Source organism: Pan paniscus, chromosome 1 (assembly GCF_029289425.2).
Source record: "Pan paniscus chromosome 1, NHGRI_mPanPan1-v2.0_pri, whole genome shotgun sequence".
Lineage (NCBI taxonomy): Eukaryota > Metazoa > Chordata > Mammalia > Primates > Hominidae > Pan > Pan paniscus.
Window position 1 is genome coordinate 211473159 of NC_073249.2, and position 16362 is coordinate 211489520.

At 51.3% G+C, this 16362-nt stretch overlaps 1 protein-coding gene across 1 annotated transcript; it reads right to left on the reverse strand.

Moving 5' to 3' along the window:
• Positions 1-216: 216 nt before the first annotated feature.
• On the reverse strand, positions 217-9171 carry CTRC (chymotrypsin C). Its single transcript, XM_055114445.1, has 9 exons — positions 9158-9171; positions 8326-8438; positions 6431-6522; positions 6232-6329; positions 4259-4384; positions 3276-3412; positions 2072-2217; positions 989-1225; positions 217-231 (listed from the first exon to the last, which is right to left on the reverse strand). The coding sequence occupies exons 1-9, from the start codon at positions 9169-9171 to the stop codon at positions 217-219; spliced, it is 978 nt and encodes a 325-aa protein (XP_054970420.1).
• Positions 9172-16362: the final 7191 nt, after the last annotated feature.

Sequence of the window (16362 nt, forward strand, 5' to 3'; positions counted from 1 at the left end):
GGCCCTCTCTCCCGGCCTCTGTTTCCCCACCTGTCTAATGCAGGGTGGGGGAAACTGGCTGAGTGGGGTCTCTCTTTGTCTCCATAGTGTGGAAAGGGGCATCACCAGAGAGGAGGGAAGCAACAGAAGCCGCGCAAATCAAGGATCCAGGTGGCCCCAGGAGAAGGAAGTTTATTGCTGTTGCAGGGACTCGCTGCCGCCGCTCCCAGCAACAAATCACAGCTGCATTTTCTGGAGGAGCAGAGAACAGTGTGAGAGACTCAGGGCTGTGCCACCTTCTGGGGTGGCACAGGGCTCTGCCCAGAGGGTGGGTCCATGGGGGCATGGCCAGCAGCCCCCGGCCTTCACATGCCAGCCTTGTCCCTGTCCAAGGGGTCTGAGGCCCTCAGCATTTCAGGCCACTGTGCAAATGGGTCTTGGAACACACTCTGTCCCCAATAGGGAAGCCCCCAGCCCAGGGTGACCCTCTGTTCCCCTACTCTCAAGATGAGAAATGGCCATCCACACCATCCCTCTCCTCTGCTGGGCCATACCCTCAGGGGGTCAGTTTTTGGGGGAGACTGGTGTGGGGCCTGGATGGGGACATAAGTGCTTGATGAAGGCAGTGAATGGATGGATGGAGGAGTCGATGACTGTTTCTTTATTGGCACCCAACTCAAGGCCTGCTACTGGAAGCACTCAACCAATATTACTTGAATGAGAGAGTGAATGTGTGAAGAAGTGCATGAATGAATCACTGAATGAGCAAATGAATAAGTGAATAAATGGATGAATGAGTAAATAAATGCATGAATGAATGAATGAATGAATAAATACATGAATGAGTGAATGAATAAGTGAATAAATGAATGAATGAATAAATGCATGAGTGAATGAATAAATGAATAAATACATGAATGAGTGAATAAGTGAATAAATGAATGAATAAGTGAATAAATGAATGAATAAATGCATGAATGAGTGAATAAATGAATGAATGAATAAACGCATGAATGAGTGAATGAGTGAGGGGATGGGTGAGTGAGGGGGAGGGGCTGACAGGTGCAGGGACAGCTGTGGAGGCAGCACCCACCTCGTTGATCCAGTCGATGTAGGCGGACACCCGGGTGTAGACTACCGGCTTCTTGGGGGTGTTGCAGCCCCGCTGGGAGCCAAAGCTGACGATGCCAAACACCTCCCAGGAACCGTTCTCCAACTGGCAGTTCAGTGGGCCACCGGAGTCCCCCTGCACCAGAACGGGAGGGCATAAGCCACCAGGCCCCCCCCGAGAGGAAGGCTTGGGAAGCAGGACTGGGTTGGGGTGGGGGATGTGGGTTGGCTTCTCAGCCTTAGTTAGTGGACAGTTTTGGCCTCAGCCTGCCCATGGTGAGGGAGGCAGAGGAAGTGTGGTTTGGGGCTGCCTTGGCCTTATTCTGGGAGGCCCTGGGGTGTCAGACTAGCTCTTGGTTTGCTGTGTGATCTTGGGATGATGTTAATCCTCTCCATGCCTCAGTTTCCCTAGCTGTTCAGGTCTCCTTATCTAAGACTCTGTGAGCTACTCAGAGCAGTGAGGATGCTGGCAGCTGTGCTAGAGGCCTGGGAAGGTGAGGAAGGAGGGTGAGAATGGGGAGAGGGTTGTGTGTTTGAAAACAGGACATTCCCTGATTGTCTTAGATGTTTTATGGTTCTGGTCTCCCTGGACTGGTGGAGCAAATGGCATGGAGGAACATGTGTAGAGACTTCAGTGAAGCCTCTTCTCTGTCCGTTAAACTCATTTAGTCCTAACCCTGTGAAGTGGTTACTGTAACTCCATTTTACAGATGGAAAAACTGAGGTCAGAGGTTCAACAGCCTTCCCAAGTTTACGTAGCTCATAAATGGTGGGACTGGGGCTTGAACTCAGATACTCATGCTCAATGCTCATGCTCTCACCACAGTGATGGGGGGTGATGGGCTTACCCTGAGCCTGCTGGGCCCAGCCAGGGCTCGCTCAGTCTCCTCCCAGGAGAAGGGTTTGGTCCATCGCACCCCCCTTTGCCCACGTCCACTTGGCCACTTGGAGTAGGGACAAGGTGCAGAACCTAGCCACTCACATTGCAGGCTGAGATGACGCCATCGCCCCCAGCGCACACCATGGTTTTCTTCACCCTGAAGCCCCACCAGTCAATCCTGGAGCACGTGGCGTGATCCACCACGGGCTGCAGGCCCTGCTGCAGCTCATCAGCAATGGGGCCGTTGGCTGGGGAGAGAGTGAGCAGTGACCAGGGAGGCAGCCAGGAAGCCCAGTCCAGCCCCTCCCCAGGCCTTCAGGGAGCAGATGCCTGGGACAGGACCCAGGGGAGCGCCGGCTGAGACAGTGTGCGGACCACACACCTGCCCTTCATCAAGAGGCAAGCCAAGGTCCCAGAGGGTCGGGAGCAGGCTGCCGGCAGAAGGAAGCTACGGCGTTGAGTTGAGTTGTCTTTAAGTTGGATTCTGGGGATTTAATTGTCAATAATTTCCTGTGGGTCTCTGTCTTTGCTGTCACCCATTAAAAAGCCTTTCTCACCCCCAAGATTTTCTATTTCTCTTTCCTTTTTTTTTTTTTTTGATACATACAAGGTCTCACTCTGTTGCTCAGGCTGGACAGCAGTGGCAAGATCATAGCTCACTGCAGCCTCAAACCCCTGGGCTCAAATGATCCTCTCGCCTCAGCCTCCTGAGTAGTTTGGGACTACAGGTACACACCACCATACACTGCTATTTTAAAAAAATTTTTTTTTAGAGGCAGGGTCTCACTATGTTGCCCAGGCTGGTCTTGAACTCCTGGCCTCAAGTGATCTTTCCTCCTCAGCTTCCTAAAATGTCGGGATTACAGGTGTGAGCCGCCACACCTGACTTCTCCCCCAGGATTTTCTAAATAGTGATCTGCATTTTCTTCTAAGTCTCCCATAGTTTCATGATTTGCATTTAACTTTTAATTCAGCTGGGACCTATTTGGGCATACGGTACACCACAGATGTCATCCCCTACCCCTAATGGTTTATTTTAGTTTATTTATGCGACACTTACTATGTGCCAAGTGCTGTTCTGATCACTTGACAAATTCTAATTCGTCTAAACGTTACCACATCTCTCAGAGACCCTTGCTAGACTGTCTGTCACATGGTATGTGCTTAGTAAATATTAGCTGTTATTGTTACAAAGTTTACAAAGACGTGAAAATGTGAAGGCAAAAAGGCAAAGTGGTGGGCAAATGTGGGTGGCATGCTGCTTCCTTCAGGAAGGCTCTCGGGATTTGCCAGGGACAAAACTCACTCCAGAGGCGGCCCCAGCCGGTGACATAGCAGGGGTAGTCCTTGGGGAGCAGGGAGTCCTTCTCTGGCAGGCAGGCCACCTGGATGGTGTCACTCAGCTCCACATGCTCTGCAAGCTTGATGAGGGCAATGTCATTGCTGGAATCCAAAGTGGAGAGGGTGAGTGGGCAGGAGGGCCCTGGCCCCACAAGCCCAGGCTAAGGGGCTCGGGCTGTGAGTTGGGAGTCAGGCCCAGGGTGCTCAGGGGTCCTTCACAAACATCCTGACTGCCAGCTTCTTCTTGGCCTTTGGGGATATCAGGACAAACGATTCACCATCTAACATGATCACCCGCACTGTTGACGTAGCTTCTTCTCACATGTCATCACCTCGGGAAAGGGTTAACAGAGGGAGGCGAGGGTGGAAGTGTTCCAAACCACTGCTGGCTGTGTGTCCATTGAAACAGAGGCTATAGCAAGTTGAGAACTCTAATGCCAAAAGACGGCACTTGCAGATGCCAGTTTTAATATTTTCATGTTACAAGAATAAAAGCTGGCCGGCCCAGTCAGACCTGGTTTGATTCCTAGTTCTGCCACGAAGTGGGCTGTGTGGCCTGGGACACAGTTCTTAACCTCTCTGAGCCTTGGTTCTTTGTCCAGGGCTGTTGTGAGGATTACATAACAGATGGCATATAAAGTGTCTATTGCAATGTGGGCATACAGTAGGAACTCAATAAAGGTGAGCGCTGGCCCAGCCTCTGGAGAGACACTGTGGGGGGCCTTCCTTGTGGACTTTCCTGGGAGTCTTGGCCAATGAGGGGGATATGAGGGGGTATTTGTCTCCACTTAGCATTTTGCCATTTTGTGTAAGACAGTCATTCGCTGGCTTTCCAGGGTGAGGATGGGGTGTCAGGTATGGGATGCGACAGGCTCTGCGGCTCCGTCTTGGGGACCCCTCCTTCCACACTGCCCCCAGTGGCTGCGGGATGGGCAGTCTGTCACTCACCGCAACAGGAGGGCGTTCCATCTCTTATGGACATGGATGGTGTCCACACCCACAAATAGGGATCCTTCTTCGTCTTCCACCTCCAGGTTGTTCTTTCCCACGGCCACACGGTAGGTCCGGGTGTTGCTGGGCAGAGGAAGGGGACCAGGTCAGGGTGGCCCCCTGGTCCTGCCAGCCAGTGGGATAGAGAGGGAGCTCGGGGCTTTAGTGGGACTCATTTTGGGGGAAGAGAGTGTCCCCATTGTCCTTTCCCAGGGTGAGGGGAAGGGCCTGGGACTTGGGGTCAAGGGACTTGGGTTCATGTTGTGACTTTGCTGCTCCTGGCTGTGTAGCCTCGTGCCTCAGTTCCCTCATCTGTAAGGGGGAGGCAATGCTGGAACTTACTCCCAGGGCGGCTGTGAGCATAAACTCATCCAAGCTTCCACCGCTCTTGCCTGCACAGTTGCGGCATCCATCTAACTATCTCTCACTTGTACGCTGGCCTACTCCTGTCTATTCTGAACCCAGCAGTGTGGGTTTAAAAATATCTCCGGCCAGGTGCGTTGGCTCACGCCTGTAATCTCAGCACGTTGGGAAGCCGAGACGGGGGGATTGCTTGAGGCCAGGAGTTTGAGACCAGCCTGGGCCACATGGCAAATCCCCATCTCTACAAAAAATAGAAAACTTATGGTGAGGTTTGGGCTTCTAAGTTAAAAAACAAACAAACAAAAAACAAGAAGAAAAATTAGCTGGGAATGCGTGGTGGCGTGTGCTTATAGACCCAGCTACTCGGGAGGCTAAGGTGGGAGGATTGCTTGAGCTCAGGAGGTCAAGGCTACAGTGAACCATGACGGTGCCACTAAATGAGACTCTGTCTCTACCAAAAAAAAAAAAGTGTATATGAAATATATAAAATGAAATATGTTGCAATATATATTTTTTATAAAATATATTCAAAATATTTTATGGAATATATAAAAATATGTCAGCCCACAACTCTCCTTTGCTCAGAAACCCTTCCAATAGCTCCATCTTACTCAGGGTCAAAGCCAAGGTCCTGACACTGACCTGCACTTATTTCCTCTCTAGCTCACCTCCCACTCTCCTCAGCACACGCTGCCCCTGCCACACCGGCTTCCCCGTTATTTCTCAACCATACTGACAGGTCTCTTCTCCAAGGCTTTGCATGGGTGTTCCCTCCACCTGGAACACCCTTCTCCTAGATCCATGATTTCCTCCCTCACTTCCTTCAGGCCTTTGCCCAAATAACCCCCTTTTAGCTCTCCGAAATGTCCCAAATATTTGCCAAATATCCCCCTTTCAGCACTTCCCCTGGCCATCCCTTTTAAAACTGAACCCCTCATTCTGTTTGTCCTCTTCTGACCTTATTTTTATTTTTTATTTTTTTGAGACGGAGTCTCACTCTGTTGCCCAGGCTAGAGTGCAGTGGCGCCATCTCGGCTCACTGCAACTTCTGCCTCCCGGGTTCAAGCGATTCTCCTACCTCAGCCTCCTGAATAGCTGGGATTACAGATGCCCACCACCACGCCTGGCTAATTTTTGTATTTTCAGTAAAGACGGGGTTTCACTATGTTGGCCAGGGTGGTCTCGAACTCCTGACCTCAGGTGATCCGCCTGCGTCGGCCTCCCAGAATGCTATGATTACAGGCATGAGCCACTGCTCCTGGCCAATACCTTATTATTATTATTCTAAATCACCTGAGATGTTATATATTTGTTTAATTGTCTGCCGTTCTGTCTTCCACAAAAATATAAGCTTCCCGAGAGCACAGACTTTGTCTTCACTGCTGGTTGCTGGCACATAATAGATGCACAATGAATACTTGACTGACTAAAGCCACAACTGAGTTACTGGGTGTGAGTAGCTTACGTAGCCCAGTGCCTGGAGTGCGGAGAAGCTGCTCAGAAAAAGCAGAGTATCAGGCTCCCGCCCCTGGACGATGGCCAGGTCTCAGGGTATCATCCCCGCACACCTGATGCAGTGGGCGGCGGTGAGGACGAAGTTGCTAGCAATCAAAGTCCCGCCGCACGTATGCCTCCACGTGTCGTTCTTGAGGTACTGGAGGGAGATCTGCAGGAGGGTGGGGAGGGCTGTGTGTCAGCCTGCAGGTCCCTGGGACCCTCACCCCGCCACCCTCTCTATCTGTACCTCCCAGCCCTACACAGGCTTACCTGCCAGGGCCAGCTGTGGGGCCGGGCATCCTCTCCTCCCACCACACGGGCGGATAGGTTGGGCGGGAAGCTGGGCACCCCACAGCTGGAGGCTGGGGAGACAGGAGGCCAGAAGAACCGGTGAGTAGGGCTGGTAGCCCACGGGGAAAGGGGTGGGAGGGTGGGCAGGTGGAAGAAGCACAGATTTGGGGCTGGGCAGACACGGGGTTGATATTTTACTGTGTCACGGGGGTAAGCCACCCAGGTGTCTAGGCCTTGTTTTCCCTTTCTGTGAAATGTGAAGAATCACACTAATGCGGTGAGTTTGTCCTGAGAACTGAATTAGACAACACATAAAAAAGAAAGCGTTTGGCCGGGCACGGTGGCTCACACCTGTAATCCCAGCACTTTGGGCGGCCAAGGCACGTGGATCGCTTGAGATCAGAGGTTTGAGACCAGCCTGGCCAACATGGCGAAACCCTGTCTCTACTAAAAATACAGAAATTAGCCAGGCGTGGTGGTGCATGCCTGTAATCCCAGCCACTCAGGAGGCTGAGGCAGGAGAATTGCTTGAGCCTGGGAGATGGAGGTTGCAGTGAGCCGAGATCGTGCCATTGCACTCCATCCTGGGTGATAAGAGCAAAACTCCATCTCAAAAAACAAAACAAAACAAAACAAAACTGGCTGGCATGTGTGTGAGTGCCTGGTACACCTGTGTTCTTCTGTCTGTTTTTAGTCCCCTGCATCATGGTGTGTGTGTGTGAGAGAGAGCAGTAAATCCACTGTTATAGCTGGGAAGCTGTGTGGAGCGGTCAAGAACACGTGCTGTTCTGCGAGACAGACGTGGACTCAAATTCTGCCTCTTCCACTAACCTGCCATGTGATGTCAGGCAAGATACTAAGTCGCACTGAACCTCAATGTCCTCATCTGTAAAATGGAGCTATTAATAGACCCTAACTCTTTTTCTTTCTTTCTTTCTTTCTTTCTTTTTTTTGAGACGGAGTTTCACTCTTGTTGCCCAGGCTGGAGTTTGATGGCATGATCTCGGCTCACTGCAACCTCCTCCTCCTGGGTTCAAGTGATTCTCCTGCCTCAGCCTCCTGAGTAGCTGGGATTATAGGTGCCCGCCACCACGTCTGGCTAATTTTTGTACTTTTAGTAGAAATGGGGTTTCATCGTGTTGGCCAGGCTGGTCTTGAACTCCTGATCTCAAGTGATCCACCCACCTTGGCCTCCCAAAGTGCTGGGATTACAGGCATGAGCCACCATGCCTGGCAATAGACCCTACCTCTTAAGGTTGTTTTGAGGATTAAATTGGCTCCTACATGTAAGGGGCCTAGCATAGCGTCTGGCACATAGTAAACACACAGGAAACAGGAGCTGCTATTATTACTGTTGTTGTTGTTAGCTGGAAGGACTCTTCATTAAGTGCTCTCCTTTGCCAAAAAAGTTAGTGAGATTTAGAGAGGTGAAATGACTTTTCCAGGTCCTGCAGAGAAGAAGTGGCATTTAAGCTAAGTCCCTGGGCTCCTAATCTGGGAAAACGCCACCAAAATGATGGAATGGAGAATCCTCCAGGGAGAGAGAATGCTGGGAAAGGCAGACCCCGATGGTCCCTGGGGTGAACCCAGGATGAGGCATCTTGTGTCCCTCCCCCTTGCGTGGTGCTTTCCACACCTCATTTCTAACTGGGGACACGTCAGATCATCTTCCCTGTTTTGCAGATGTGGAAACAGAGTTGGCAGGCAGGCTGTGGCTTGTCTGACACACAGCTGGTTGGTAGCATCTGAACCCACAGGGGACCCCAAAGTGTCTTACCTGGAGAGCAGAGGCCCCCCACTCCCCATCCCGTCCTTGCCCTGGAGGCCAGCCCGAGCTCACAGCCTGCTAGCTGCAGCCCCACCCCACCGCTTACCACAGGCTAAGAGCGCAGCGAGGACAGTGATGCCCAACATGGTTAGGTGCTCGGACTGGCTGACCGTCGGGATGGGCTGGGGCACACTTATAGGCAGGAGCAGGTGAGTGCACCTGGTCAAGGCCAAACCGCCCCTTGGAGAGAAACCTGCTCTGATAAGGCCCTTTCCCTGACCTTGGGTGGTTACTGTTTAATTTGGGCAGGAGACAGGGCTTTCTTAGAAGTATGGATTTTCCAAATATCCTGAAACAGAAAATTCTGAGTTGCAGTGCTTTTTGGCATCCCCCACCCAACTCTGTTTGACGTGTGTGTTCATTCTCTCTCCCTACCTTTTACTATATATTTATTTATTTGGAGATGGAGTCTTGCTCTGTTGCCCAGGCTGAAATGCAGTGGCACAGTCTCAGCTCACTGCAACCTCCACCTCCCGGGCTCAAACGATTCTCGTGCCTTAGCCCCCCGTGTAGCTGGGACTACAGGCGCCTGCCACCACGCCAGGTTAATCTTTTGTATTTTATTTATTTTTTTGAGACAGGATCTTGCTCTGTCACCCAGGCTGGAGTCTCAGCTCACTACAACCTCCGCCTCCCGAGTTCAAGCGATTCTCCTGTCTCAGCCTCCCAAGTAGCTGGGACTACAGATGTGTGCCACCATTTTTTTTTTTTTTTTTTTTTGTATTTTAGTAGAGACAGGGTTTCACCATGTTGCCTAGGGTGGTCTTGAACTCCTGAGCTTAGGCAATCTGCCTACCTCAGCCTCCCAAAGTGCTAGGATTACAGGTGTGATTACAGGCCGTTACCTTATTCTTTTTAGTTATTTATTGGGCACCTACTGTGTGTCAGGCATCGCGCTCAATTCTTCTTACATTATCTCACTTAATTCTTCCAACAACATGAAATAGACGCTGTTATCTGCTCTGAGATGAGATGAGAAAGGACCAGGCGCAGTGGCGCATGCCTGTAGTCCCAGCTACTCGTGAGGCCAAGGTAGGAGGATCGCTTGAGCCCAGGAGTTCGAGGCTGCAGTGAGCCGTGATCGTGCCACACTGCATTCCAGCGCGGGTGACAAAACAAGACCTTGTCTCTAAAAAAATAAAATAAAAGTGAGGAAGCTGAGACTCAGCGGGTAAGTGACCATCTAGGGTCACACAGCTGGGCAGCAGCAGAGCCAGACTTTGAAGCCAAAGCTTCTAACACCAGCCTGGGGCTTCAAGCTGTGGAGACACGCTGCTCCTTCTCTGCCTTTCTAGTGCTATTAGATCGCTTCCTGGCTCTCTCTCTGTCTCATCTTTCTAATTGCCTGGGCTTGATGCACTCCTGCACCTGCCTCCAGGGCTGTGGTTGGAGGCAGGAATGCAGCAGGCTCTGGAAGGTGCTTAGTTGGCCAGATTCCTTCCTGGAGTCAGCTTAGTTGTAGGTCCTCAGTTTCCCCATCTCTAAAATGGGCAAAAGGACCAGATGGACTTTCAGGCTCCTTTCAGTTCTACAATTTTGTAACTTGAATGTCAAGGTCAGTGGCAGATCTGAGGGCCCAAAGCACTGAGTAACAGAAGTTCTACCAGAGCCTCCGGCATTCGGGGTTGGCCATCCCTTGGAACATGTGGTTTGATCCATTCGCCCCAAGGCCTGGCCTCAGCCTGGTTGGTTAGACTCTGTCTTCCTTTTCCCCTCTACTCATACTGAGCTCCCCTTGAAGGTCATTTTCTGAGCTGGGCCTACTGGCCACCTTAGGAATTCCTTCCTGATAGAAAAGTTCAGAGCACTACGCACCCCGCCATTCATAGCGGTGATCTGGGGGTGAAGGAGGATTCTAACTTACACTTTTTTTTTTTTGAGAGTCTTGCTCTGTGGCCCAGGCTGGAGTGCAGTGGCGCAATCTCAGTTCACTGCAACCTCCACCCCTGGGTTCAAGCAATTCTGCTTCCTCAGCCTCCCGAGTAGCTGGGATTATAGATGCCCACCACCATGCCTGGCTAATTTTTGTATTTTTAGTGGAGACCAGATTTCACCATGTTGGCCAGGCTGGTTTATTTATTTATTTATTTATCTTTTTTTTTGAGATGGAGTTGGAGTCTCGCTCTGTCGCCCAGGCTGGAGTGCAGTGGTGCAATCTTGGCTCACTGCAACCTCTGCCTCCCAGGTTCAAGCAATTCTCCTACCTTAGTCTCCTGAGTAGCTGGGACCAGTGCCACTGGCTAATTTTTGTTCCTTTTGTAGAGACGGGGTTTCACCACATTGGCCAGGCCGGTCTCGAACTCCTGACCTCAAGTGATCCACTCACATAGGCCTCCCAAAGTGCTAGGATTACAGGTGTAAGCCACCATGCCTGGCCTCTAACTACACATTTTTATGCAGCTTAAATTCTTTTTTAAAACAAACATAGTTACCTTGGTAGTATAAAAATCAATAGGTTTGATTTTTTAAGAAAGATAAAAGTGGGAATGTGCACTGGGGGCTCTGTTCAGCTGTGGTGACATCAAGGCCTCAGTCCTGGGGTGTCTGGGGACTTCAGCCTGTGGGGAATTTTCTGTTTCATTTTGGAGGTTGGTCGTGCATGATACAGGTTTATCAGTGGCTACTGGCCAGTCTGCTTCAGACCCAGGGCTTTTGGTTGCCAAGCCTTGCAAAGGGTCATTCTAGCCTGGAAACTGGGAACATAAGCAGGGATATGGCTTGAGCTAGGTGATAGGTCTTGGAAATTAGCAGGGTCTGAAGCGGGGAGACAAGACACCTGGTTTCCATCTCAGTGACAGAATGGATGACCCAGACCCTGAGCAACCTCTTTGAGCCTCAGTTTCTCTCATGTCCCTTGATCAACTTGGGAAAATGAATTAACTGGGCGTCTCCTTGTAGGAGCTCATCAATTTATACTCAGAGATACAGCAACTTCTTAGCACGCATCTCAGCTGTGTATACATGCCCATGGATTCACAAGTATACGTGGACAGGCGATGCACACACATGCACATACACACACGCGCACACACATGCACATACACACACGCACACACACATGCACACACACGCACACACACATGCACACACGCACACAAACACATGCACACACATACGCACACACATGCACACACGCACACATGCACACACGCACACAAACACATGCACACACATACGCACACATATGCACACACATGCACACACACATATGCGCGCACACACGCTCCTCCACGTCCACAAATATGCACACACCAATAATATAATACATATGAAGCATTCGGTTATGTGTAGAGCCAAGCAGAGCCATGGGCCATGCATTCAAACATGTACACAAACACAGAAATAGCCAAATGGATTGATGATGAGGTCCCAGGTGAAGAGAGTTATTGTCAGCTTTTTGAAGGTTCACAGAGAAACTGACCTCTTTGGAGGGAGGTTGCTGGCTGCTCAGCTATAGGGAAACTTGCTTGTTTTGAGACATCTACAGGGAGGGACCTTTTATGCAAGGCAGCACCAAACAATTGTCCCTGGAGAAAACCGAGGTCGCCCTTAATCTGCTTCAGATGCTGAAGACAGGATGTTGAGTGCTTTGCTTAGGGTTGAACTAAACCCACCACTGTTGCTTCATAGCTCTATGGCCTTATGCTTGTGACGCAACCTCTCTGTGCTTCCTCGTTTATAAAGTGAGAGTGAAAACGGTACCTTTGGCCAGGCACGGTGGCTCATGCCTGTAATCCCAGCACTTTGGGAGGCTGAGGCGGGCAGATCACCTGAGGTCGGGAGTTCAAGACCAGCCTGGCCAACATGGTGAAACCCTGTCTGTACAAAAATACAAAAATTAGCCGGGCATGATGGTGGGTGCCTATAATCCCAGCTACTCGGGAGGCTGAGGCAAGAGAATTGCCTGAACCCGGGAGGCGGAGGTTGCAGTGAGCCGAGGTCATGCCATTGCACTCCAGCCTGGGTGACTGAGCAAGACTCTGTCTCAAAAAAATAAAAAGGAAAAGAAAGAAAATGGTACCTCCCTCCTAGGGCTGTTGGAAGAAGTGCCTGGCATATGGTAAGGACGGTATAAATGTTTGCTATTACTATTATTATTGTTGTTTTCTGGTTCTTATGAGAAAGCTTGAGACTGGACTTGGTCACCGAGTACTTTTGCCTTCATGGGCCCCTTTCTCCATTAAAAAAATATTAAAAACTGGCTGGGCATGGTGGCTCGTGCCTGTAATCCCAGCTACTCAGGACGCTGAGGTGAGAGGATCCCTTGAGGCCAAGAGTTCAAGACCAGCCTGGGCAACATGGCGAGACCCCTGACTCTAAAAGAATTTAAAAAATTACCTGGGTGTGGTGGCACATGCCTGTACTCCCAGATACTCTAGAGGCTGAGGTGGGAGGACTGCTTGAGGCCAGGAATTTGAGGCTGCAGTAAGCTATGATCATGCTACTGCATTCTAGCCTGGGTGACATAGAGAGACCCAAAAAATAAAACATAAAAAAATGAAAAATTATGTTTCCTTAAAAAAAATAATAAAAATTATGTTTTGTTGTATGGTGATAACACTGAATATAATCCAGTTTGGATCCTTTTCATTTTTTTCTTACTGATTTAAAAAAAATCAAAACATTTTGTGGGCCTCTAAAGGTGTCATGGGCTCCAGGCCCTGTGGCCCCTCCTTCCGTGAGGTTCTAGATGACCCAAGGGCTGAGACAGAGAGAGTTTGGGGAATGGTCTATGGCTCCCCCTGAGCACCCTCTCCAGGCCCTGGAGGTGCCTTTAGCTTTGTCCCAGGGCAGCCAGGAGAAACTTGTTCTTGCTGGAAAAGGTGGACAGGCGTAGGAGCTGCCTCTGGGCACGTGCATGGCTGGCACCAGCCCCTCCTGACTCCAGGCCTGGTGCAGGGAGCAGCCAGTCAGGCGACACCATGATCCCAGTGGCTCAAACTGCCTAAGTTATGGTGGTGACGCTGGGTTGGCTGACCTGATTTTCTGGCCTTGATCACCGAGACTGAAGAAGTACCTCAGAGGGGGCCTATGGATATCGGCTGACGGAAGCCCTGGGGAGGGTGGATTTCTGCGATGGGAGGGGTCAGGGCTTGAAGTTGGATTAACTTGCATATTTATTTATTCATTGAGGCATACTCTTACTCTGTCGTCCAGGCTGGAATACAATGGCACAATCTCGGCTCACTGCAATCTCTGCTTCCTGAGTTTAAGTGATTCTTGTGCCTCAGCCTCCTGAGTAGCTGGGGATACAGGCACGAGCCACCATGCCCGGCTAATTTTTGTATTTTTAGTAGAGACAGGGTTTCACCATGTTGGCCAGGCTGGTCTCGAACTCCTGACCTCAAGTGATCCATCCACCTCGGCCTCCCAAAGTGCTGAGATTATAGGCATGAGCCACCCCGCCTGACCTAACTTGCATATTTAAAGAAGTGACTGTTTTGTTTGCCCAGGCTGTGAGTCACTGACATACCATATGTCATACACAGAAACATAACATACACAGAAAACATTCATTCACTCACTCATTCATTCACTCATTCATTCCTCCCACATTCACGGAGCAACTACTGTGTGCAGGCCCCATGATAGGATTGGGTATAGAGATAATAAGACCCGTTCAGCCATGGGGAGCTCCCTGCTGGACATGGGGAGTGTTCCTTGGAGATAGTCTCCCTTGGAGAGATGGGCCAAGGGCGTGGAGTTCTGCATGAGAAGAGACTGGTTCTGGTGGGAGCCTGATGGCGGCAGGCAGGGAAAGGATTCCTTCTGTACAGAGTCCATGTCCAAATGAATCTGAGGCCTTGAGGGTGAGAGAATGCCAGAATCCACCCCTGCCCCACTGCTGAACCCTGGGATTTTTCAGGAGGTGGAGTGGGTCTCCCAGGACCCAGGACCTCGAAGTCCTTGAGCCACTTAGGGCCAGACTGTGCTGGAAAAATAACCAGGGGCGACTTGGCAGAGGCACGTGGAAAGGGATGGTGGTCAGGTGGTGCTCTGGGGCCTCAGGAGGAGCAATGCCAAGGTGGGGGTGGGGCGGGATAAGAGCTTGAGAAAAGAGGCAGGTGTCACTGACAGGGCTGGGATTTTCTGGCCACTGGGACAGGACTCTCGGGCGGCAGCTGTTACATCTTGGGTGAGGCCCACTAAGGGGCCAGCTGAGGGGCTGGCAGGGCTTCGCCTCCAAACCAGATGGAAGCACTGGGGGTTAGAGAGGGTTGTGGGGCCCAATGAGGGGTTGGCGTTCAGTGAGGGGTTAACAGTTCAGAGAGAGGGGCTGGGGGTTCCATGGGGATTTGGAGCTGGGACTCAGTGCAGGGAGGCTTAATGAGAGGAGGGAACCTGGGAGTTGTTTTTGTTTGTTTGTTTGTTTTGTTTCTTTTAAGCGACAGGGTCTTGCTCTGTCTCTCAGGCTGGAGTGCAGTGGCACAATCATAGATCACTGCAGCCTTGAACTTCTGGGCTTAAGTGATCCTCCTCCTGAGCTTCCTGAGTAGCTGCCCAGCTAAATTTTTTTTCTAGAGACGAGGTCTTGCTATGTTGCCCAGGCTAGTCTTGAACTACTGGACTCAAGTGATCCTCCTGCCTCGGCCTCCCAAATTGCTGGAATTACAGGCATGAGACACTGTGTCCAGCCCTGGGAGGGTTTTAAGGAGTCCTCTCTCTCGGTCCCTTCCCTCCTCAACCTGCTTTCTCTGCCAGGGCTGGGAGTGGGGGTCTTGTGCAGACCTAGGCTGGGGGCTCCTGACAGGCTGAGACCCTTGGTGGAGGGCCCTGGCATGACACAGCTGGCCCTGGTCTCTCATGGTCCAAGGACTCGAGGCCCACTGCCATCACCATCAGGAGCTTCCTTTTCAGTATGATTTGTTATTATATTTTGTAGAGATCGGGTCTCACTATGTTGCCCAGACTGGTCTTGAATTCCTGGCTTCAAGTGATCCTTCTACCTCGGCCTCCCAACGTGCTGGGATTACAGGTGTGAGCCACCATGCACTCTTTCAGCGTCCCTGTCCCTTCTTCCCGAAGCCCTTTCCAGCAGGATGTCAGGGATGCGGATGTTCCTCTCTTGGGGAAGGGGTTTTGAAAGGCAGTGTGGAACTGAAAGTCTCAAGTTGGTGGTGGCGTACAGTGGCGTCTCAGGCCCTGGGTAGCATGTGGGGAGGACACTGCCTTCCCCAGGCATCCCGGTTGCTGTAGTACCATCCCTGGCCACCTGAGGGCAGCGATGCCCTGCCTAATCCAAACTCCGGCTCCCACACCCTGCCTGGGAAGACCCCAGACCCTCGCCCACCCTCGCATGGAATAGATGGGGAGACTGAGACCCAGTGGGGGCCTGATCTGTCTAAAGCCACACACAGACAGCCGCTGGTGTCCGCCCCATCACCCCTGGGGTTTTCCAGCCTGTGAAAGACTTTGGGTGTCTCCATGGCAGGGGTGCTTGGGGGTCTCTGGGGTGCACAAGCCATAACTCCCAGGGCCTTAATGCCACTGCCGGCCACTGTGTGGCCTTGTGGAGAGGCAGCCCCTCCTCTCTGCTCACCTGGCAGGTTTGCGAGCCATGACCTCGACAGCCTGGGCCCTGCCTCTTGCCGCCCCGCTTGCCTGTGTGTCTCTGGGAGACTTTCCAGGCCTGTTTTTTTGTTTTGTTTTGTTTTGTTTTGTTTTGTTTTTTGAGGCAGAATCTCTCTTTGTCACCCAGGCTGGAGTGCGGTGGCGCAATCTTGGCTCACTGCAACCTCCGCCTCCCGGGTTCAAGCAATTCTCCCGCCTCAGCCTCCCGAGTAGCTGGGATTACAGGCGTGTGCCACCATGCCCGGCTAATTTTTGTATTTTTGGTAGAGACGAGGTTCCACCATGTTGGCCAGGCTGGTCTCGAACTCCTGACCTCAGGTGATCCACCCGCCTCGGCTGCCCAAAGTGCTGGGATTACAGGTGTGAGCCACCACGCCCAGCCGCCTCCCTGTTCTTATCTGCAAAAGAAGAATAAAAATATCACCCCTTGCATGGGCTGGTTGCAAGGATTTAAATGAGTTAATAGGCACAAAGCACCTAGACTCATGCCTGGTGACAGCATCTGGGCATC

What these genes read in the sequence shown, in the direction of transcription:
- CTRC (XM_055114445.1), bottom strand. An exon ending in CGGCTGGGGCCGCCTCTGGA is followed by an intron (nt 2,218 to 3,275) that starts GTGAGTTTTGTC and finishes CTCTCTCCCCAG; the next exon opens with CCAACGGCCCCATTGCTGAT. An exon ending in GCGTCATCTCAGCCTGCAAT is followed by an intron (nt 1,226 to 2,071) that starts GTGAGTGGCTAG and finishes GTTCTGGTGCAG; the next exon opens with GGGGACTCCGGTGGCCCACT.